The following is a 24,283-nucleotide window of genomic DNA, read 5'->3' as shown; positions in this document are numbered from 1 at the left end:
TTTGCTTCCCAACAAAACCTCCACCAGGAGAGTACTTATGTTCTAATCTACAATGCCTCCGGACCACGGCCATATTGCAGCATTGAACCACACACTTGTGGCCTATGTGTACACAGATTATATTTGACCACAAACCCCAATAAAACACAGGCGGTCTTGTAAGTAAAATAGGACACCGAATAATAAAGGACAAATTATTTTACAGTTTTATTAGTACCTCTGCAGGGAGAAAGAAAATATTTAGCAAATTACTTATATTCGTCAAGACTTAAATTTACATTTTATCTTAAACAATGTACAACATAATACACTTTGTACTATCAAAAGATGATTTTGAAATACTAGATATAATTCTGTTAAGAACTGAAGATGGGGAGAACAAAGTGCTTAAATAAAGGCTACGCACGCAGGGCCGGCCTTCGGTGGGTGGGCTGGCAAGCTGTCGCTGATCTAAGTAGACCTGCCATCAGCTCTCAGGCTGCAGTTCACCCATAGGTCCTTTTAAACCTGCTTTTTAGGATCGGAAAGTCTTTTTGAATCTTAGTCCTTGGGCAATGGGGGATTAAGACATAATTTCCGATGCACAGATAAAGCTTTTGAAACAAATAACTTAGCATATATTTAAATATTCCGATAAGCAGTCACAGCTTTACCAGTGCTAATCTGAGGCAACCCCTGGGAGTGGATGACGGATGGACAGCAACAAGGGTGGGTAAGATATTCTGCTTTTTATTCTAATCGTTTAATAACCAGTGTAGCACTACTCAAAAAGAAAATAATAATAATTGCACTAAAGTCTGCCGTATCAGAGCACACCAAGTCTGTATTCCAGCAAAGAGCAGCGTCACAAACCGATAATCCTCTCCGTTCGGTTGTATTTTCCCCAGTTACAATGAATATAAAACAAAAAAAAGCGAAACTGCGCGGCTCTCCTGCACGTCGGCAAATCTCCTCTCTCACGTGTGGTGTCAGTCTGGGAGGTAAAAGGGCACTTCTTATATATTATGGTGTCGCTGGCTTTTCTGTGTGAGGGAAAATAAATTCTAACGCAGGACAAGGGCCTCGCTCTCTGCGCCTCGTCCCTCTGAACGGAAAGCTTGTGATTGTGTTCATAGGAGAAATTTATTAGAACCTATGTGGAATGGTCTTCAGGGATTCAGCTGGCCCCTGCGCGGGCCATTAGGTCCTCCAGCGCCTTTTCCTGGTCATTGCTATGTAGTAACAAAACCTCCTTAATCTCTTTCTGTTCAAATCCCATCTCTTTGAATTTGCTCATTAACTGCAGGAAAACCATCGTCTGGGAACACAAACATAGGAAACAAATGCGTTACTTCTATGCCAAAGGTCTGGCTGAGCGCGGTACAGATAAAGGGGCGTTATAATGTACTGGTGCAGATTAGAAAATACAGGGGCAGGATGGGAAACGTTATGCAACAAAGAAACCACATTGTCCACCAGGGTTACCTGCGGGCCCGGACGTCTGCTGCCCCGGGGTTCCCTGCGGGCCCGGACGTCTGCTGCCCCGGGGTTCCCTGCGGGCCCGGACGTCTGCTGCCCCGGGGTTCCCTGCGGGCCCGGACGTCTGCTGCCCCGGGGTTAGGCTCCTAGTATTCTACACATCACACCCCAAGGTAGCATCATGCACTGCAGACGGGGAATGGCTTATTGACATACACAAGTAGGACAATATGCCAACATGGTAGTAATGCAATGTAAGAGTAAAGACTATCCCCTATGTGTTTTATCCTAGTACCCGGGAAACCTGTTTTACCATTTAAATTGGCTATTTCTGTATTTGTAGCCTGTCCCCTGCGCCCACTCCCACATCCACCTATGACAGGGTGGGAGATAGTTACAAAAGCATTGAGAGCTAATGTAGCAGCCAGTCAGCTCCTAGCTGCCATGTTACAGGCTGTGTTGGTAGATGACAGTTAGGAGCTGGTTGGCTGGTACTATCCCCCACGGTCACTGCTGCAAGGATCACAATGGTAATAAGATGCTGGCAGTCTCCTCTATGCCGTGATCGTACCTTCTCCTCGGAACACTGATACATCTCCAGGGCCTCGTCCACAAGCAGAGGATCAAACCCCTTCTCACAGAGCTGGGAGTGGATGAACAGGTACTCGAGCACCTGTACGGAGGAGGAGGAGAGAGTGTATAACATATATACAGTATATATATAATGCCCAGACCGGGTATAAGAACATTCCTGTATTGCAGTCATGCTATTAAGTTCATAGGTTTTACGTTCACCCTTTCATTTCTAGGTCTTTTCCAGTCCCCTAGTTAATATATGTGTAAGTTCTAGATTGCGAGCAGGGCCCTCCTACCCTTTCACCTGTGTGTAAATAGCCAGTTTCTTTTTATCACCGTTTGCAATTGTAAAGCAGAATTTGCTGCACTATATAAGAAAGGTTAATAAATAAATATATAGATGTTTGCAAAAGCCTCCTTTAATGGACAAAACCATGTGCACTGCAGGTGTTGCAGATGTAACATGTGCAGAGAGAGTTAGATTTGGGTGTTTTATTGTTTCTGTGCAGGGTAAATACTGGCTCCTTTATTTTTACACTGCAATATAAATTTCAGTTTGAACACACTCCACCCAAATCTAACTCTCTGCACCTGTTACATCTGCCCCACCTGCAGTGCAGCATGGTTTTCCCATTAGAGAGAGATTTTGCGCGCCAACCTGAATTCGGCCCTGTGCTGGGCACACAGTTCCTAGGGACAACACAGCCAGAATTACATTATATCCTCAGCTACTTCCATCTGTCTCCTCAATGTTGCCACCAGCCGGCCGGCCGGGTCTAGGTGGAGAAATGCTTAACTAGGCCAGGAGCATGAAATGTTAATTACGGCATAGAGCAGACTTGTACGAGAACAGACATCGCCCTAACAGGAGGGTTCCTGTGTCATTACTGGGCGGTAGCCAAAATAAGATGCTTTAAATAGGCCCAGTCCTGCCTGACAGGAGCTGGTTCCCAGCTGGACCTGTGCTGCCACAATCCCAGGAACACCATCACCCCCTCTCTCCCCGAGATCCGCTCACCTGCTCCACGTTCTGGCCTTGCTTATGCATGGCTCTCATCACATGCTCATAGGAATACCCCATGCTGATGATGGTCTCCGCGCACTGCCGCTCGCTGCTGGACATTGCCTGGAGCAGCTCCTCGTAGCCGGACACGTTGAGCCGCTTCACACTCGTCACGATGTTTGGCACTTTGGACGTGGGAACCTGATGAGCTGTTATCTATGAGCAGGAACAATAACGGATTAGAGGGTGGTTGCAGGTCTGAGAGAGGCTTATTCACCAAGAGGAGGAGAGTGCGGCTGTTAGAAAGGGCTGGACCAACCCCAGACGCCAAGAAGCCAACACACTGGCGACCAACTGGTACAAGTCATTTCCAACGCAGTGTTCCCCCTAATAGCTGGGCGGCACTGAGAGGTAGCCGGGTGTGAGCTGGGGTAGGATGGGGGAGATGGACCGAGAACTCAAACTCAGGGGCAGGATGACAGTGAGAGACAATACACAGGAGCAGAAGATCAGTAGAAGCACAGTGTGTGCTCCCCGTCTCCGTCCCCACCCAGCATCTCACCTCTGCAATCCTGTGGGCCATGGTCAAGGGTAGCATGGACTCAAGGAAGGAAGCCCATGATCCTTCTTCTGAGCAACTATTTGTCTACAGCGGACGCACCTGCACAGGGAGTGAGCACGCAGTGCCTGACCGTCTCGCCTGCACAGGGAGTTAGTGCTCAGCACCTGGTCACCTCCCCTGCATAGGGTGAAAATACGCAGCGCCTGACCACCTCTCCTGCACAGGGAGAAAGTACACAGCAACTGACCGTCTCCCCTGCACAGGGAGCGAGTGCCCTGCGAATGGCTGCCTCGCCTGCACAGGAAGAGTGAGTGCGCAGCACCTAGCCACCTCTGAAATGTGTGCAGAACTTGGCCAATTTGGACAGAAAGGGCGATTGGACAGCGTCTGACCACCTCCCCTGCACAGGGAGAAAGGACGCAGCTAGGGTGGCCAATCCCGGGATCGGCGGGATCCCGGGACTTGGCCCCCAAAACGCCGGGATTTTAATCCCGGGATTGGAGTTTCCAGTCCAGGGATTTCGGGATTAGACTGCGCATGCGCGCAGTCTAATGCCGGGCAGCGTCTGAACATTGCTCAGACGCTGCCCGACTTCTCCCAGGGTGTCTTTTTATTAGGAAAGCCAATCCCGAGAAAGTACACAGCACCCGCCCACCTCCCCCACACAGGGAGAAAGTACACAGCACCCGCCCACCTCCCCCACACAGGGAGAAAGTACACAGCACCCACCCACCTCCCCCACACAGGGAGAAAGTACACAGCACCCGCCCACCTCCCCCGCACAGGGAGAAACTACACAGCACCCGCCCACCTCCCCCGCACAGGGAGAAAGTACACAGCACCCTCCCACCTCCCCCGCACAGGGAGAAAGTACACAGCACCCGCCCACCTCCCCAGCACAGGGAGAAAGTACACAGCACCCGCCCACCTCCCCCGCACAGGGAGAAAGTACACAGCACCCTCCCACCTCCCCCGCACAGGGAGAAAGTACACAGCACCCTCCCACCTCCCCCGCACAGGGAGAAAGTACACAGCACCCGCCCACCTCCCCCGCACAGGGAGAAAGTACACAGCACCCGCCCACCTCCCCCACACAGGGAGAAAGTACACAGCACCCGCCCACCTCCCCCACACAGGGAGAAAGTACACAGCACCCGCCCACCTCCCCCGCACAGGGAGAAAGTACACAGCACCCGACCACCTCCCCCGCACAGGGAGAAAGTACGCAGCACCCGACCACCTCCCCCGCACAGGGAGAAAGTACGCAGCACCCGACCACCTCCCCCGCACAGGGAGAAAGGATGCAGCACCCGCCCACCTCCCCCACACAGGGAGAAAGTACACAGCACCCGCCCACCTCCCCCACACAGGGAGAAAGTACACAGCACCCGCCCCACTCAGGGAGAAAGTACACAGCACCCGACCACCTCCCCCGCACAGGGAGAAAGGATGCAGCACCTGACCACCTCCCCCACACAGGGAGAAAGTACACAGCGAGAAAGTACACAGCACCCGCCCACCTCCCCCACACAGGGAGAAAGTACACAGCACCCGCCCCACTCAGGGAGAAAGTACACAGCACCCGACCACCTCCCCCGCACAGGGAGAAAGGATGCAGCACCCGACCACCTCCCCCACACAGGGAGAAAGTACGCAGCACCCGCCCACCTCCCCCACACAGGGAGAAAGTACGCAGCACCCGACCACCTCCCCCGCACAGGGAGAAAGTACGCAGCACCCGCCCACCTCCCCCGCACAGGGAGAAAGTACGCAGCACCCGCCCACCTCCCCCGCACAGGGAGAAAGTACACAGCACCCGACCACCTCCCCCGCACAGGGAGAAAGTACACAGCACCCGACCACCTCCCCCGCACAGGGAGAAAGGATGCAGCACCTGACCACCTCCCCCGCACAGGGAGAAAGGATGCAGCACCTGACCACCTCCCCCGCACAGGGAGAAAGCACACAGCACCCGACCACCTCCCCCACACAGGGAGAAAGTACGCAGCACCCGCCCACCTCCCCCGCACAGGGAGAAAGTACACAGCACCCGACCACCTCCCCCGCACAGGGAGAAAGTACACAGCACCCGACCACCTCCCCCGCACAGGGAGAAAGTACACAGCACCCGACCACCTCCCCCGCACAGGGAGAAAGGATGCAGCACCTGACCACCTCCCCCGCACAGGGAGAAAGCACACAGCACCCGACCACCTCCCCCACACAGGGAGAAAGTACGCAGCGCCCGCCCACCTCACCCGTACAGGGAGAAAGTACGCAGCACCCGACCACCTCCCCCGTACAGGGAGAAAGTACGCAGCACCCGACCACCTCCCCCACACAGGGAGAAAGTACACAGCACCCGACCACCTCCCCCACACAGGGAGAAAGTACACAGCACCCGCCCACCTCCCCCGCACAGGGAGAAAGTACACAGCACCCGCCCACCTCCCCCACACAGGGAGAAAGTACGCAGCACCCGCCCACCTCCCCCACACAGGGAGAAAGTACGCAGCGCCTGGCCACCTCCCCCGCACAGGGAGAAAGTACACAGCACCCGACCACCTCCCCCGCACAGGGAGAAAGTACGCAGCACCCGACCACCTCCCCCGCACAGGGAGAAAGTACGCAGCACCCGACCACCTCCCCCACACAGGGAGAAAGTACGCAGCACCCGACCACCTCCCCCACACAGGGAGAAAGTACACAGCACCCGCCCACCTCCCCCGCACAGGGAGAAAGTACACAGCACCCGCCCACCTCCCCCACACAGGGAGAGAGTACGCAGCACCCGCCCACCTCCCCCGCACAGGGAGAAAGTACGCAGCACCCGACCACCTCCCCCGCACAGGGAGAAAGTACGCAGCACCCGACCACCTCCCCCACACAGGGAGAAAGTACGCAGCACCCGACCACCTCCCCCACACAGGGAGAAAGTACACAGCACCCGCCCACCTCCCCCGCACAGGGAGAAAGTACACAGCACCCGCCCACCTCCCCCACACAGGGAGAGAGTACGCAGCACCCGCCCACCTCCCCCGCACAGGGAGAAAGCAGCGCCTGGCCACCTATCTCCCAATAAACCTCCTCCTTGGCTGGAAGAACAAGCATTGCACATCACTGAGATTGATAACCAGGATTTATAAAGCTCTCTGGGAACAGGCGTGAAAGGGCCACAAGATCTAATGCTGGCCAAAGATGGCAGACCCTCTAGAGGTACTATAGAGGGGGCTCAGAGCCCAGCGGTAATATACATAATACTGATATGGGTGCCGCTTCTTACCCGAGTATCACCGCCCAAACAGGGTCTTGTTATTCCTTCGGTACCGGCAACGGATACAATGGTAGCCAGGGAAGAAGGAGGTAATGCTGACTGTGTCGTCCCACTGTCTGAATGCGGGGAAGGGCTCCACACAAGGTGCCCGTTCAGTTCCCCTCCGTTATGTGGAGAGCTGGATTTTAAGGATTCCATAAAGGTGCCATTGGGCGGGCAGGCAGTGCGTGTGAATGCTATCTTCTCATCGCCCTCATCGGAGTCCAGTTTGGGGAAAGAGAGGGATTTGATATTACTGACCAAGTTCATGGGGGCGAGAGACACTTTGGAGGATGGGGGAGGGGGCTCACAGTTTTCCAGCTGTGGTAATGCGATCAGACCATTGGGTTTGCGGAGGTGCTTGAAGTCCAAGGCTTCTTGTTCCTTGGCAGCGACCGACTCCTCCTCATTCGCCACTTCCGACTTACAGGAGTCCGGGCTCGGAGCAGGAAGGATATGGACATAGAGAATGTTCCTTAATTCTTCTTTCTCGTCAATAGTCTTTAGTTCTAACTTGTCAAATGGGTCTTCCTCGCACTCGAAGTCGGCGGGGTTGAAGTCTGCCAGGGCGTGTGGAGCACTCAGCACTTTCTGCTGTATGGCCTGGGTGGGAGTCAGGATGTTGTTGTGCTGTAGACTGGCCAGGAAGTGGTTGACGGAAGTAGGGAACCCACGGCTTTCATCCCCTTCTCTCTCTCCTGGGGTGTCCGCACTCGCTTGGGAACGAGCGACTTCCGCCTTCAGCTCGGCTTCTCTCTGGGCAGCTTTGATTTGTTTGATCTCCTCGTCCCACTGGATGGTCTTTTTCTCCAGGGAGAAGTCATACTAGAAATACAATACAAAGATGCCCATTATTACTTATCCACACATTATACTCCTAGCACCAGCTGCAGCGACAGGGAGACATTGTAGCTAATGACTAAGTGCCAGCATGCCATCCAAAGGTAAAGGGAAGCAGCATGTAACCAGACATGAGGGCGGCACCGTGCCGATGTTACCAGCTCCCTCCTATCATGGACAGGCTGCCCACAAAGACAAACTGCAAGTATACTGACAGGATGCACACAATGACAAGGCCACACACAGAAACGACAGGTAACCATATAGGTCACAGACACAATGGGTAACCATAGGGGCCACTCACACACACAGCAGAAACATGTAACCATAGGGCGTCACACACACACACACACACACACAGCAGGGGACACAGAGACAGGTAACCTGGGGTCACACACAGAGCACAGGACACAGTGATAGGTAACATGGAGTCACGCCCACACACAGAGCAGAGGACACAGCGACAGGTGACCTGGGGTCACGCCCACACACAGAGCAGAGGACACAGCGACGGGTGACCTGGGGTCACGCCCACACACAGAGCAGAGGACACAGCAACGGGTGACCTGGGGTCACGCCCACACACAGCGGACACAGCGACGGGTGACCTGGGGTCACACCCACACACAGAGCAGAGGACACAGCGACGGGTGACCTGGGGTCACGCCCACACACAGAGCAGAGGACACAGCGACAGGTGACCTGGGGTCACGCCCACACACAGAGCAGAGGACACAGCGACAGGTAACCTGGGGTCACGCCCACACACAAAGCAGAGGACACAGAGACAGATAACCTGGAATCACACACACACACACACACACACACACACACACACACACACACAGAGCAGAGGACACAGCGACAGGTGACTATAGGAGTCACACACAGAACACAGACAGCAGAGACACGTAAGCATAGGGTTCATACACAGAGACAGACAACTGAGATGGGTAACCACACACACAGAAAGACCAGAAAACATGGATCATTCACAAATGAATAAATGATGAGTGTGTGAGGAGTAAATGGCTTCCCTTATATGGCATTACTTGGACCAGTACCCATCAATACAGAACTAAAAGATCCACAAATACCATATACAGTGTGGCTCCGGCTAGAATCACTCACCTGAACATCGCCGATGATCTGGCTGATGTCCGGCACACAGAAACCCACAGGCAAGCCAACTTTATCCGGCACCCGAAACTTCTCACCGATCTTGAAGGGGACGTCCTCTAGGTGGCTGAAAGGCCCTGGGAGAGAAGCAGCAGCAACAACACTGAGCGCCTGTTCCTATAAGCACCGTCGCCATGAGTAACATCCCTATGATTACAGATCTCAGAAGTCCACATGCACACCATATAAATGTCCCGCAGCGCTCACCATGCTTCCTGCACACTATAGTGGATTGCAGGGTAGGTATGAAATACTGCAAGTCAGCACAAACACTAACCAACGTCAAAAATACTTGTGGCCCTAACCCCTGTTGACCTTTAGGGGTCAGCGTAATGTATGTCTACCTTCATCGTGTCGGCCTAGCGAGAGTGTCCTGATAATAAGCCCTGCTGCTGCAGTAGGGCGATGGGGAAGCGCTCGGGCTACAATAAGGTCCTGATAATAAGTCCTGCTGCAGTAGGGCGGTGGGGAAGCGCTCGGGCTACAATAAGGTCCTGATAATAAGTCCTGCTGCAGTAGGGCGGTGGGGAAGCGCTCGGGTACAATAAGGTCCTGATAATAAGTCCTGCTGCAGTAGGGCGGTGGGGAAGCGCTCGGGCTACAATAAGGTCCTGATAATAAGTCCTGCTGCAGTAGGGCGGTGGGGAAGTGCTCGGGCTACAATAAGGTCCTGATAATAAGTCCTGCTGCAGTAGGGCGGTGGGGAAGTGCTCGGGTACAATAAGGTCCTGATAATAAGTCCTGCTGCTGCAGTAGGGCGGTGGGGAAGCGCTCGGGCTACAATAAGGTCCTGATAATAAGTCCTGCTGCAGTAGGGCGGTGGGGAATTGCTCGGGCTACAATAAGTCCTGATTATAAGTCCTGCTGCAGTAGGGCGGTGGGGAAGCGCTCGGGCTACAATAAGGTCCTGATAATAAGTCCTGCTGCAGTAGGGCGGTGGGGAAGTGCTCGGGTACAATAAGGTCCTGATAATAAGTCCTGCTGCAGTAGGGCGGTGGGGAAGTGCTCGGGTACAATAAGGTCCTGATAATAAGTCCTGCTGCAGTAGGGCGGTGGGGAAGTGCTTGGGCTACAATAAGGTCCTGGTAATAAGTCCTGCTGCAGTAGGGCGGTGGGGAAGTGCTCGGGTACAATAAGGTCCTGGTAATAATAAGTCCTGCTGCAGTAGGGCGGTGGGGAAGTGCTCGGGTACAATAAGGTCCTGATAATAAGTCCTGCTGCAGTAGGGCGGTGGGGGAGCGCTCGGGTACAATAAGGTCCTGATAATAAGTCCTGCTGCAGTAGGGCGGTGGGGGAGCGCTCGGGTACAATAAGGTCCTGATAATAAGTCCTGCTGCAGTAGGGCGGTGGGGAAGTGCTCGGGTACAATAAGGTCCTGATAATAAGCCCTGCTGCAGTAGGGCGGTGGGGAAGTGCTCAGGTACAATAAGGTCCTGGTAATAAGTCCTGCTGCAGTAGGGCGGTGGGGAAGTGCTCGGGTACAATAAGGTCCTGATAATAAGTCCTGCTGCAGTAGGGCGGTGGGGAAGCGCTCGGGTACAATAAGGTCCTGATAATAAGCCCTGCTGCAGTAGGGCGGTGGGGAAGTGCTCGGGTACAATAAGGTCCTGGTAATAAGTCCTGCTGCAGTAGGGCGGTGGGGAAGTGCTCGGGTACAATAAGGTCCTGGTAATAATAAGTCCTGCTGCAGTAGGGCGGTGGGGAAGTGCTCGGGTACAATAAGGTCCTGATAATAAGTCCTGCTGCAGTAGGGCGGTGGGGAAGTGCTCAGGCTACAATAAGGTCCTGATAATAAGTCCTGCTGCAGTAGGGCGGTGGGGAAGTGCTTGGGTACAATAAGGTCCTGATAATAAGTCCTGCTGCAGTAGGGCGGTGGGGAAGTGCTCGGGTACAATAAGGTCCTGGTAATAAGTCCTGCTGCAGTAGGGCGGTGGAAGTGCTCGGGTTACAATAAGGTCCTGGTAATAAGTCCTGCTGCAGTAGGGCGGTGGGGAAGTGCTCGGGTACAATAAGGTCCTGATAATAAGTCCTGCTGCAGTAGGGCGGTGGGGAAGTGCTCAGGTACAATAAGGTCCTGGTAATAAGTCCTGCTGCAGTAGGGCGGTGGGGAAGTGCTCGGGTACAATAAGGTCCTGGTAATGACCTGTGCGATCGTTCTCCATCTGATACGTTATACAGTATATTCTTACCTTGTATATCGGATGTGGACTTCTTAGAAGCCATTTAGAGTCTGCAAGGAAAGAGAAATATATAAATGTATTTGTGTAATGAAAACCACAATATAAAAACAGTGCGACACAGTAACCGATGGAGATAATTAGCAAAGAGATCTAATTACACTTCAACAATGGATGCAAGCCTAGGAGATCACAGATATATAGCCTATCTGTATACACAGCATTGTACATGACGATGCTACAGTGATGTCCTGCTCCTTGTCTGACCCCAGTGTACACAGGCAATACCTGTGATACCGTATAGTGGTGACAATGTACTACACACAACCCTCATGGCTCTCAAACTTCTGGGACTGATGGCCGCCTTGTTCCATCCCGGGAGGCGGGCGGGTGCAGGAAGGAATCAGCAAATCAAGGATCTTACAGATAAATCGTTGCTCGCTGATTGGGGAATCAGCTGCCACATGTATAGGGATCCTTAGTCGTATGACTTCATGGCATATGATGTTCATCACTCTCCAACATTGAGGTATGCCATACAAGTGTGACCTGTGTATAGTGATCAGTGTGTACCAGGTGTGTGTCCTGTGTATAGTGATCAGTGTGTACCGTGTGATATCAGTGTGTGTCCTGTGTATAGGGATCAGTGTGTACCGTGTGATACTAGTGTGACCTGTGTATAGTGATCAGTGTGTACCAGGTGTGTGACCTGTGTATAGTGATCAGTGTGTACCAGGTGTGTGACCTGTGTATAGTGATCAGTGTGTACCGTGTGATATCAGTGTGTGTCCTGTGTATAGGGATCAGTGTGTACCGTGTGATACAAGTGTGACCTGTGTATAGTGATCAGTGTGTACCGTGTGATATCAGTGTGTGTCCTCTGTATAGGGGATCAGTGTGTGACCTGTGTATAGTGATCAGTGTGTACCAGGTGTGTGACCTGTGTATAGTGATCAGTGTGTACCGTGTGATATCAGTGTGTGTCCTCTGTATAGGAATCAGTGTGTGACCTGTGTATAGGGATCAGTGTGTACCGTGTGATATTAGTGTGACCTGTGTATAGTGATCAGTGTGTACCAGGTGTGTGATATCAGTGTGTGACCTGTGTCTACTGATCAGTGTGTACCGTGTGTGATATCAGTGTGTGACCTCGGTATAGGGATCAGTGTGTACCAGGTGTGTGATATCAGTGTGACCTGTGTATAGGGATTAGTGTGTCCTGTATATAGTGAGCAGTGTGTACCAAGTGTGTGTGTGTGTGATATCAGTGTGTGACCTGTGTATAAGGATCAGTGTGTACTGTGTATAGGGATTAGTGTGTCACGTATATAGTTATCAGTGTGTATCAGTTGTGTGATATCAGTGTGTGTCCTGTGTATAGTGATCAGTGTGTACCAGGTGTGTGATATCAGTGTGTGACCTGTGTCTACTGATCAGTGTGTACCGTGTGTGATATCAGTGTGTGACCTCGGTATAGGGATCAGTGTGTACCAGGTGTGTGATATCAGTGTGACCTGTGTATAGGGATTAGTGTGTCCTGTATATAGTGAGCAGTGTGTACCAAGTGTGTGTGTGATATCAGTGTGTGACCTGTGTATAAGGATCAGTGTGTACGGTGTATAGGGATTAGTGTGTCACGTATATCGTTATCAGTGTGTATCAGTTGTGTGATATCAGTGTGTTTCCTGTGTATAGTGATCAGTGTGTACCAGGTGTGTGTGATATCAGTGTGTGTCCTGTGTATAGTGATCAGTGGTCATCAGGTGTGTGATATCAGTGTGTGTCCTGTGTATAGTGATCAGTGTGTACCGTGTGTGATATAGGTGTGTCCTGTGTATAGGGATCAGTGTGTACCATGTGTGTCCTCTGTATAGGGATCAGTGTGTACTGTGTGATATCAGTGTGACCTGTGTATAGTGATCAGTGTGTATCAGGTGTGTGATATCAGTGTGTGACCTGTGTATAGGGATCAGTGTGTACTGTGTGATATCAGTGTGACATGTGTATAGTGATCAGTGTGTATCAGGTGTGCGATATCAGTGTGACCTGTGTATAGTGATCAGTGTGACCCGTGTATATAGTTATCTGTGTGTATCAGGTGTGAGATATCAGGGTAGAGGTGAGAGCAGCATACAGAGGTAATCACACAGACTGACTGCCTTCTGACGGACAGGAGTTAATCTGAGTGATTTGTGTAACACTGTGACAGGATTACTGATCTGCTCAGCAGAAGGGGAACCAGAGGCAGACAAAGCACCCTGCTTATCCTCAGCAATAAGCACTACACCGACTCCTACCTCTCCCACACATACTGTACACCAAATACTGGTCACAAGGTCTATGCAGCAGGTGAGGTCACAGTGAGTGCAGTCACACAGTCTATGTAGCAGGTTATTGTGTGATTGGTGATGTCACAGTGAGCGCAGTGTAGTCACACAGTCTATGTAGCAGGTTATTGTGTGATTGGTGATGTCACAGAGTGAGCGCAGTGTAGTCACACAGTCTATGTAGCAGGTTATTGTGTGATTGGTGATGTCACAGAGTGAGCGCAGTGTAGTCACACAGTCTATGTAGCAGGTTATTGTGTGATTGGTGATGTCACAGTGAGCGCAGTGTAGTCACACAGTCTATGTAGCAGGTTACTATGTGATTGGTGATGTCACAGTGAGCGCAGTGTAGTCACACAGTCTATGTAGCAGGTTAGTGTGTGATTGGTGATCTCACAGTGAGCGCAGTGTAGTCACACAGTCTATGTAGCAGGTTATTGTGTGATTGGTGATCTCACAGTGAGCGCAGTGTAGTCACAGAGTGAGCGCAGTGTAGTCACACAGTCTATGTAGCAGGTTAGTGTGTGATTGGTGATCTCACAGTGAGCGCAGTGTAGTCACACAGTCTATGTAGCAGGTTATTGTGTGATTGGTGATGTCACAGTGAGCGCAGTGTAGTCACACAGTCTATGTAGCAGGTTATTGTGTGATTGGTGATGTCACAGAGTGAGCGCAGTGTAGTCACACAGTCTATGTAGCAGGTTATTGTGTGATTGGTGATGTCACAGTGAGCGCAGTGTAGTCACACAGTCTATGTAGCAGGTTAGTGTGTGTGATTGGTGAGGTCACAGTGAGCGCAGTGTAGTCACACAGTGTATGTAGCAGGTTAGTGTGTGATTGGTGATGTCACAGAGTGAGTGCAGGCACACAGTCTATGTAGCAGGTTATTGTGTGATTGGTGATGTCACAGTGAGCGCAGTGTAGCCACACAGTCTATGTAGCAGGTTACTATGGGATTGGTGATGTCACAGTGAGCGCAGTGTAGTCACACAGTCTATGTAGCAGGTTACTATGGGATTGGTGATGTCACAGTGAGCGCAGTGTAGTCACACAGTCTATGTAGCAGGTCAGTGTGTGATTGGTGATGTCACAGTGAGCGCAGTGTAGCCACACAGTCTATGTAGCAGGTTACTATGTGATTGGTGATGTCACAGTGAGCGCAGTGTAGTCACACAGTCTATGTAGCAGGTTATTGTGTGATTGGTGATGTCACAGTGAGCGCAGTGTAGTTACACAGTCTATGTAGCAGGTTATTGTGTGATTGGTGATGTCACAGTGAGCGCAGTGTAGTCACACAGTCTATGTAGCAGGTCAGTGTGTGATTGGTGATGTCACAGTGAGCGCAGTGTAGCCACACAGTCTATGTAGCAGGTTACTATGTGATTGGTGATGTCACAGTGAGCGCAGTGTAGTCACACAGTCTATGTAGCAGGTTATTGTGTGATTGGTGATGTCACAGTGAGCGCAGTGTAGTCACACAGTCTATGTAGCAGGTTACTATGTGATTGGTGATGTCACAGTGAGCGCAGTGTAGTCACACAGTCTATGTAGCAGGTTATTGTGTGATTGGTGATGTCACAGTGAGCGCAGTGTAGTCACACAGTCTATGTAGCAGGTTATTGTGTGATTGGTGATGTCACAGTGAGCGCAGTGTAGTCACACAGTCTATGTAGCAGGTTATTGTGTGATTGGTGATGTCACAGTGAGCGCAGTGTAGTCACACAGTCTATGTAGCAGGTTATTGTGTGATTGGTGATGTCACAGTGAGCGCAGTGTAGTCACACAGTCTATGTAGCAGGTTATTGTGTGATTGGTGATGTCACAGTGAGCGCAGTGTAGTCACACAGTCTATGTAGCAGGTTATTGTGTGATTGGTGATGTCACAGTGAGCGCAGTCACACAGTCTATGTAGCAGGTTACTGTGTGATTGGTGATGTCACAGTGAGCGCAGTGTAGTCACACAGTCTATGCAGCAGGTTATTGTGTGATTGGATTGTGAGGTCACAGAATAGGTGCAGTAGGTTAGTCTGTGAAGTCTCCACACCAGCTTCACCAAAGAACCATTATTTGAAAGTGCAAGTGGATAGGCCTAATAATGTGGAGAACCTCCTGCTACTCACTACTGATGTATAATAATGCAGAACAGGATTGTGTGTGTTAGTATAAGCCTAGTGTGGTCTAGAGGTCACCCTATGACTAGCCTATCTCACACACACACACACACACACACACACACACACACAAGGTGTGGCTAACTAGGTAACATTACACCACAAGAACAGGCTATTCCATGAGTAACTAGATTCTGTCACTTTCCAACATCCAACGATCCACACAAGAGACGTTAAGGTCGCCCCATACTGCCCTTCTCTGTGCCTCAGGATGCTCAAAACGTGTCTGCAGAAGTAAAACAACCGGGAGCCACAAAGCCAGATCAGTCCGGGTGATGTGACACATTAGCACACCTACAACTTTGTAATGGTGTAAAGCGAATTCCTGTGCAGGAGAAGTCATTGTCCGGAGTCTCTAGTGCAGGCGTAGACAACTCCAGTCCTCCAGAGCCAACAACAGTTCACATTTTCCAGATCTCCTCACAGATCACATGTGAAGTAATTGTCTCTACCTGTGGATCTTTTGTAATTCGCCACGGAGTAAAGAGTGCACCTGCTAGGTGATCTGGAAAACATGAACTGTTGGTAGCTCTCGAGGACTGGAGTTGGCTACGCCTGATCTAGCGCAATGTATCACAGCATCTGCAATGAAACAAAGTATTGTACTCCCTTAGCAGCTGCGTCTCACGGTATATGGCGTAGACATTCTAAGGGCACGAGGACACATCTGCAGTAACAGGGCAAAAGGTGCTTTACAGGAATCTGGTTCTACCAGAAAGCAGGGGGGATTTCAGAGTATGAATCATGGCTGGAATGATCTGGCACCTTCTGGTGCTCACAGCGACAAATCAAACATTGCGGAAGCTCTTCTCTGAGTCATGTGAAAGTTCTTACACGGAACTTTGTACCTGAACACTAACAGCAACACCTGTCATGTGCAACAGTAACGACAATTAATAACATGTACAGTCAGGTCCATAAATATTGGGACATCGACACAATTCTCAGATTTTGGGTGCTATGCACCCCCACAATGGATTTGATATGAACCAACCAAGATGTGATTTAACTGCAGAATTCCAGCTTTACATTGAGGGTATTTACATCCAAATCAGGTGAACGGTGTAGGAATTACAAACCTTATTTCCCCATGGAATTTAGTGACATCTTATTAGTAAGTCACAATAACAACGATAATGGTTAGGTTAGTAACTCAGCAAATGTTACTATTACACAGTACAGCCACCACCTCTGCCTGTGGTATACTGTGTGACCTAATGCTTTTGGCCTTGGAGACTAATATTATGGTGTCCATTTATGAGCGCTGTAAAGTTAACAGCGTACAAAGTCATCATTATCAGACTGACTGACATGAACTGTTGGACAGCGCAGTAGCAGCAAAGCATCACAAGGGACGGACTATTCATTCTAGGTCTGTAGATGACTTCTGTATATCAGGTATAACAAAGAATAGCAGCTATGTAAGTAATGCATGGAGGTCAGTGTGGGTAATGTCCCGGCACTTTGGCCTAATTCATGTTTGCGCGCAAATACATTAACAATTCTGCAGGCTACAAAGCCGCCCACCGCACTCACGTACACAGTAACAGATTATAAGCAAGTAAAGCAAACATTGAGGCTATGGGATGGTTTGTGGATTTGCAGACTGGACGTATGATAACGCAGCCATCCATTACATTATAACCTATACACTTTAGTGGGAGCTGCCATGTCCTGGTTGCTCCTTACAGTGTATCAAACACAATATAACAGGAGCTATACAATCATATCCCATTGTAGAAGACTCGCCTGGGAACTTGACAATGCCAGAAGCAGTGTTCATTTAATAAACATATGCACCAGAAGACGAACGCCACAGTACCCCTCATTGCACTGGTGATGCCCATTGTCAGAGCTAGGCTGATGCACTCACACTGGCAGACAGTAATGTAATCTGGCATGTTCGTTCATTCATTACGCCAGTCTGTTCTCAGGTATAATCCTTATCCCGGGCAGGGCAGGCCACGTACATACTGGGTGTAAGGCCTGCATCTGACCCAGACATCACAGGTTTGGGATCAGTGCACCTTGTTCTAAATAAGAATCACCACCCTCATGGCACATGCTGGAACCTCTGACTTCTAAAGAGCAGTTAGGAGACACAAGGAAACAATGCCACACAGCTTAGAGCCACTGACCAGCCCCCCTATAATGCAGCATTAATTATGAATAGTTTGGCTTTGAATATTTAATGTCACAGGGAGGACAGAGCCATCAGTAAAGGAGTGAAGCAGACCTCCAGCTGGGGATGGGAGTGGTATAGAGCTACACAATCCCATGCCATGCACTGGGCATCGCTGTACTATCGGACTGTGTGCAGTTCAGCCCTTTACAGCAGTGTCCACATCACAAGTTTCCCCGTCCACCTGAGATGCAGGTGGATTGTGCGGTTATGGAAGGGCACATCACATCAATACCAAGGAAGTGATTCTTCCTCCCCCCACCTTATACAACGTAAACAGTATTTCAGATGTGGCTTTTATCTCTTGACATGGGTCAGATTAATAATACCCTTTACACCGAGGCAAAAGCCCAGGTTTTTGCCTTGTGGACCTGGGTCAGCTTCGGTGTAAAAAGGGTAGCTGAAAAAAAAAAAAAAAAAAAAAAGGGTCCATTTTCCCGCAAATCCTACCATGGTCCTGACCATGGTGGAACACAGGGTGAGGGGCAGTGTAAACGGGTATGCTGAGTCATCCGACCCGGCTCCAGTTTACAGCAATGAGGGAGCCCAACCTCCGGACCGCAGTATGGAGGAGGGCAGCAGGGGGGGCGCACACAGCCTCCGCTGCTGTCTGCTGTACTGTGCAGACAGCAGCGGAGGCAGGGAGGAGGTGAATGGATGCCTGTGTGCAGCATCCATTCACCTCGCGGACGGGGGGCTAGAGGGTGCACGGAGGCTGGACTTGGTGCTGGGCTTGACCCCGGCGCTTGGAGATGATGTCATCTCCAAACGCCGCCCCCGTAGTGTAAACAGGAAAAATCCCGGATCCGACCTGGATTAGAACTGCTTTCCAAATACCGGGTCAGATGTGAGATTTTGGTGTAAAAGGGGTAGAACAGACCTCAATGAGGATATCCTTAAAACCTGGACTGTATTAATGGAGCTTGAGAAACTCCAACCTTTCCTGCTGTTCCCAACACAGCTTTAGTCCTTTGCATTAGTTCTCCTAGCAGGGAACCCTGCTGTGTGTGTTATATCCTTTAGGCAAAAACAATCCTCCTGTTCACTGGCCAAACTTCTGGGTCACCGTAACATACAGCACACCAGGAACCTTTGCATTCTGGTGGACTTTATGAAATAAAGAATATCCTTATGTATCAATGCCTATTTCTCTATAGCAGGCATTCCCAACCACGGTCCTCAAGGCACACCAACAGTGCAGGTTTTGTAGATATCCAGGCTTGAGCACAGGTGACTTAATTAGTAGCTAAGGGATTCTGATTAAACCATGTGTGCTGAAGCCTGGATATCACTAAAACCTGTACTGTTGGTGTGCCTTGAGGACTGTGGTTGGGAATGCCTGCTCTATAGATTGTCAGCTTGCGAGCAGGGCCCTCATACCTTTGACTGTCTGTAAATACCCAGTTTATTGTATCAATGTCTCCTATTGTAAAGCGCAACAGAATATATAAATCTATATAAGAAACTGTTAATAAATAATACAAAATAAAATAAATAGTAGAAGAAAAAAACACACACACATTGGGGGTTATTCTAGTTCACTTTTTCTGACAAAATCCTTCTTAGATGGACAAAACCATGTGCACTGCAGGTGAGGCAGATGTTACTTGTGCAAAGAATTAGATTTGGGTGGGGTTTTACTTCAAAGTGAGATCTATATTACAGTGTAAAAATAAAGCAGCCAGTATTTACCCTGCACAGAAACAAAATAACGCACCGAAATCTAATTCTCTCTGCACATTTTACATCTGCCCCTCCTGCAGTGCACATGGTTTTGTCCATCTAAGAAGGATTTTGTCAGAAAGAGTGAACTAGAATAAGGCCCATTGTTCCCTGCACTGCTACAGTGGTTACCTTGCCAGCAGGAAATGCTGCCCTGTTGGAAAAAAGAGAAAATCACTAACCCACTGAGGGAATACCACACTGAGCAGCCATGTAGTAGGCCGGAGCAGAGATATCTAGGCTTACATCACTGTCACATGAGGACTGACGATCCTTCGCTGAGCCCATCAAAGAGCGGATCAGTTCTTGTATCATGTGAACAGAGATAAAGTATGTTCTGTATAAGAAGTTAGATCAGCAATTTCTAAGCTCAGTCCTCAAGGCACCATTACAGTCCACATATTAAGGATATCCAGTTGAAAATAGATGGTTAAATTAAATTGATTAAAGTACTAAGTAACCTGTGCTCTAACACAGACATCCTTAGAACCTGCAATATTAGGGAGCCTGAAGGCCAGAGTTTGGGAACCTCTGATCTAAACTCAGGCTATGAAAGGGATCTTCTGCTTTCTCTGGCAATGTGACTAAACTCCGTATGGAATAGGAGGTCTTCCGTGCGGCTGGGGATTCTGGTGACACTGCCACCTTAGAGCCAATATGCCAGATCTCCCCTATGACGATGGCCAGAGGTCTCCCCAGTGTTATTAAATGCAGCACACTAGTAAGGGAAAGGAGACCAACATACATGGTGCTTTTGTGAGGGGAGAGGATTACGGTAAATCCATATTTACATAGTAAAAACTCATTGGAATTAGAAAACCGCATTTTCCTGCACAAAACACACTTTTGATGGCAAATCCCGTGTGTGACACAGTCCTCGGGGTAAATGTCAGCCGCCAGTACCTGTGCTCCGCTGTATATACCACGGGAGCTGCCCCAACAGCTACAGCCATGATATACCGCCGGCTGTCACATGGAACACCTGTGCAACCATAAAACTTCCCCACAGTACAGACCACCCTGCCGATTGCCCTCAGGGAAGAGACACCCCTTCGTCCCACCGACACCCCCACAGGGAGGACACCCCCACGTCCCAAAGAAACCCCCACAGGGAGGACACCCCCTCGTCCCAAAGACACCCCCACAGGGAGGACACCCCCTCGTCCCAAAGACACCCCCACAGGGAGGACACCCCCTCGTCCCAAAGACACCCCCACAGGGAGGACACCCCCTCGTCCCAAAGACACCCCCACAGGGAGGACACCCCCTCGTCCCAAAGACACCCCCACAGGGAGGACACCCCCTCGTCCCAAAGACACCCCCACAGGGAGGACACCCCCTCGTCCCAAAGACACCCCCACAGGGAGGACACCCCCTCGTCCCAAAGACACCCCCACAGGGAGGACACCCCCTCGTCCCAAAGACACCCCCACAGGGAGGACACCCCCTCGTCCCAAAGACACCCCCACAGGGAGGACACCCCCTCGTCCCAAAGACACCCCCACAGGGAGGACACCCCCTCGTCCCAAAGACACCCCCACAGGGAGGACACCCCCTCGTCCCAAAAGACACCCCCACAGGGAGGACAACCCCTCGTCCCAAAGACACCCCCACAGGGAGGACACCCCTACGTCCCAAAGACACCCCCACAGGGAGGACACCCCCTCGTCCCAAAGACACCCCCACAGGGAGGACACCCCCTTTGTCCCACCGACACCCCCACAGTGCGGACCCCTTTGTCTCACCGACACCCCCACAGTGTGGACACCCCTCAGAAACCCACTCAGAGACTACACCCACTCCCCCTCCAATCTCACTGACCATGTCCTGTCTCCACAGTGACACTCCCTTGAAGGCATCACATACACCCTGGCACTGCACCAACCTTACACCCCCAATCCGCTACACCCCCCCCCCAATAACACCTCCTATCACGTGGTACGCCCCCCTGACAGACGTTATGTCACTGAAGCAGCGGCTGTCACACACCGGGGGAGGCCGGACTGATACGCAGCGCACGGGTCCAGGACCCCGGCAGTACAGCCACAGCGATTTCCCCCGGCAGCCCCCGTGCTTCACGGAGACACTGACAGGAATATCCGCCTGTACGGACACTCACCCGCTGCCGCCCCGATCCTACACAACCAGCTCCCCGGTGCCAGCCGCCATCTTGTGTCACTTCCTCTTTCCTCCGCCTGACAGCGTGTGACGTCAGCGCGCCAGCCCACGTGACGTATGGAGCTATGCGCAGTGACTGGAGGGGAGGGGCAGTCATGGAGCTATGGGCAGTGACTGGTGGGAAGAGGGGAGGAGGTATTATGGGCAATGACTGGAGAGTATGGGGAGAGTGGGAGGCATGGAGCTATGGGCAATGACAGAAGGGGAAGAGAGGGGGAGGCATGGAGCTACAGTTAGCGACTGAAGGGATGAGGGGAGGGTAAGTGTGACCGGATGCCTGCCCTAGGCTCTGGCTATGTCCTCCGGCTCCACAGATGGCGGTTTCTGGTCTCACAGGATCTGGCCAATAGGGGATTCCCTGTAACCGTCAGTAACCGCCCGTTACTGACTCCATCCATGCAGTGGGTCAATGTTGCCTACCCTCCCGGAATGGCCAGGAGAGTCCTGGAAATCGCGATTGCATCATTTTAGCCCAGTCTCCCGCAGTGCAATGCCTGAAATACCGGCATTTTTCAGGGCACCCCAAGGCCAAAAGTTACCAAGAATAAAAAAAAATAATAATTAAATTAAATAAGTTGTGCTTAACCCCTTCCCGACATTTGACGTACATTTACGTCATGGTCGGGATGTACTTCCCAACACATGGCATAAATGTACGTCATGAATGTAAACTGTCACCGCGTCTATAGACGCGGTGACAGAGGGACGATGGCTGCTGTCCCTGACAGCAGACATCTTCCCTCATTGCCCAGGGGGGGCAGCGATGCCCCCCCCCCATCGGCGATCGCTGTGATTGGCTGTTCAAATGTGAACAGCCAATTACAGCGTTTTCTGTGTACCGGCGAATAACGTCGCTCGGTAACACAGGGATCGGTGGTGATTGGTGCTGTTAAGTACAGCACCAATCACCACCGGGTGTAAAGGGCTCACTGGTGGTCACCCCACCTCACCCCACCTGCCCCCAATGCTGTGATTGGTCCGTCGGACCGATGGACCAATCACAGCCATTACACCTCACAGAAAATAACGGAGACAGCCCTGCAGCCGCCATTCCGGTCAGGAACAGCGTGCAGAGCGGTCTCCGTGCCCATCTGTCCCCTTATACTGACCTGATCAGCGTTGGTGGCATCCGTGCTGCCAGCTGCTGGTGCTTCCTGGTTGCTGTGGTTGCTGTTGCTTCCTGCTGCTGCTGCAGCGTCATTGTGTCAGAGAATATAATATTGTGTGATATAATTTTGTCTCTGCTGCCCCCCTTTTGTGCTGATCAGTATAAATTAACTGATCAGCAACTTTTTTGGGGTGCAGGGGTTTTTTTTTTATATATACCCTGTCAGGTATCACCAAAAGTGGTGTGCCTGCTGCCCCTCACTGCTGATCAGTGTTGCATCACTGATCAGCAGTTGTTGTTTTTTTTGAGGGTGCTGTGGGGTTTTTATTTTTTATTTTTTTTACACCCACGGTGATTTTGTGGGTGTCCTGTGGCCGCTGAGCGCTGATCAGTGACGTACATCACTGATCAGCATTTTTGGCACAGGGTTGATCTAATATTTTTTTTTGGGATCAAATTCCTGTTGCCTTTGACTCATCAGCAGTTTTTTTTAATTATTTTTTTTTGGAGGGTGCTGTGGGGTCTATTTTTTAAATTTTTTTTACACCCACGGTGATTTTGTGGGTGTCCTGTGGCCACTGAGCGCTGATCAGTGACGGACGTTACTGACCAACATCTGTGCTCAATTTTTGGCGCAGGAGCTTTTTTTTTTTCTTTTAACTTACACGTGTTAAAGCACTACATACACACTACATACCCCCCGTGTTGAAATAAAGTTTGTACCCCACCCCCCCTACACTATACACGTGTTGAAACACTACACTTACACAAACACAAAAATAATAAAAATGTCCCAATCATAGCAAAGACTGTTTTCAGCGGAGGAGGCATATGCCCTTATTGCCTCTGACACTGACACAGCCAGTGAAGAAAGCGATGAATTTGCATTCGTCTTAAGCTCCTCTTCCTCCTCTAGTGATGAGGGACCCCCTCAAAGACGCCCCCGTAGAGCAGCTGAGACCCCCCCCCCCAATGATTGATCTCGTATGGACCCCACCACCAGACAATTTTGAGCCCCAGGTTCCTGAGTTTTTGGCCAACCCAGGAATCCAATTTGATACTACAGGCCTCAAAGAAATTGACTTTTTCAAAGTCTTTTTCTCTGATGATTTTATAAATTTAATGGTGGACCAAAGTAATTTATATGCCCAGCAGTTTATTGCCCAAAACCCCACGTCATCATTTGCTAGGTGGACCCCTGTAGATGCAGTAGAGATGATGAGGTTTTGGGGTCTGGTGTTACATATGGGCATAGTTAAAAAGCCAGAAATTAGACAATATTGGAGTACAGATGTTCTGTACAGCACCCCACTTCATCGTATGGCTATGACCCGGACTCGTTTTGAGACGATCCTTAAATTTTTGCATTACAACGATAAAGCACAGTGCCCACCCAGAGATGATCCCACCTTTGACCGGCTATTCAAAGTCAGGCCGGTCATTGATCATTTCAGCGCCAAATTTGCTTAGATGTACATCCCCGAAAA

General features: G+C 50.6%; 1 protein-coding gene across 1 annotated transcript; it reads right to left on the bottom strand.

The window, feature by feature from the left end:
- Positions 1-183: 183 nt before the first annotated feature.
- On the bottom strand, positions 184-21,779 carry UBAP1 (ubiquitin associated protein 1). The gene is made up of 7 exons (XM_083155388.1): positions 21,630-21,779; positions 11,121-11,161; positions 8,884-9,008; positions 6,883-7,737; positions 3,053-3,253; positions 2,030-2,131; positions 184-1,297 (listed from the first exon to the last, which is right to left on the bottom strand). The coding sequence occupies exons 2-7, from the start codon at positions 11,152-11,154 to the stop codon at positions 1,157-1,159; spliced, it is 1,458 nt and encodes a 485-aa protein (XP_083011514.1). The 5' UTR covers positions 11,155-11,161; positions 21,630-21,779; the 3' UTR covers positions 184-1,156.
- Between the last annotated feature and the right edge of the window lie 2,504 nt (positions 21,780-24,283).

The sequence above is a fragment of the Crinia signifera genome, chromosome 1, assembly GCF_055691185.1.
Source record: "Crinia signifera chromosome 1, ASM5569118v1, whole genome shotgun sequence".
In the NCBI taxonomy this organism is placed as follows: domain Eukaryota; kingdom Metazoa; phylum Chordata; class Amphibia; order Anura; family Myobatrachidae; genus Crinia; species Crinia signifera.
This window is presented reverse-complemented; position numbering and strand designations above follow the sequence as displayed.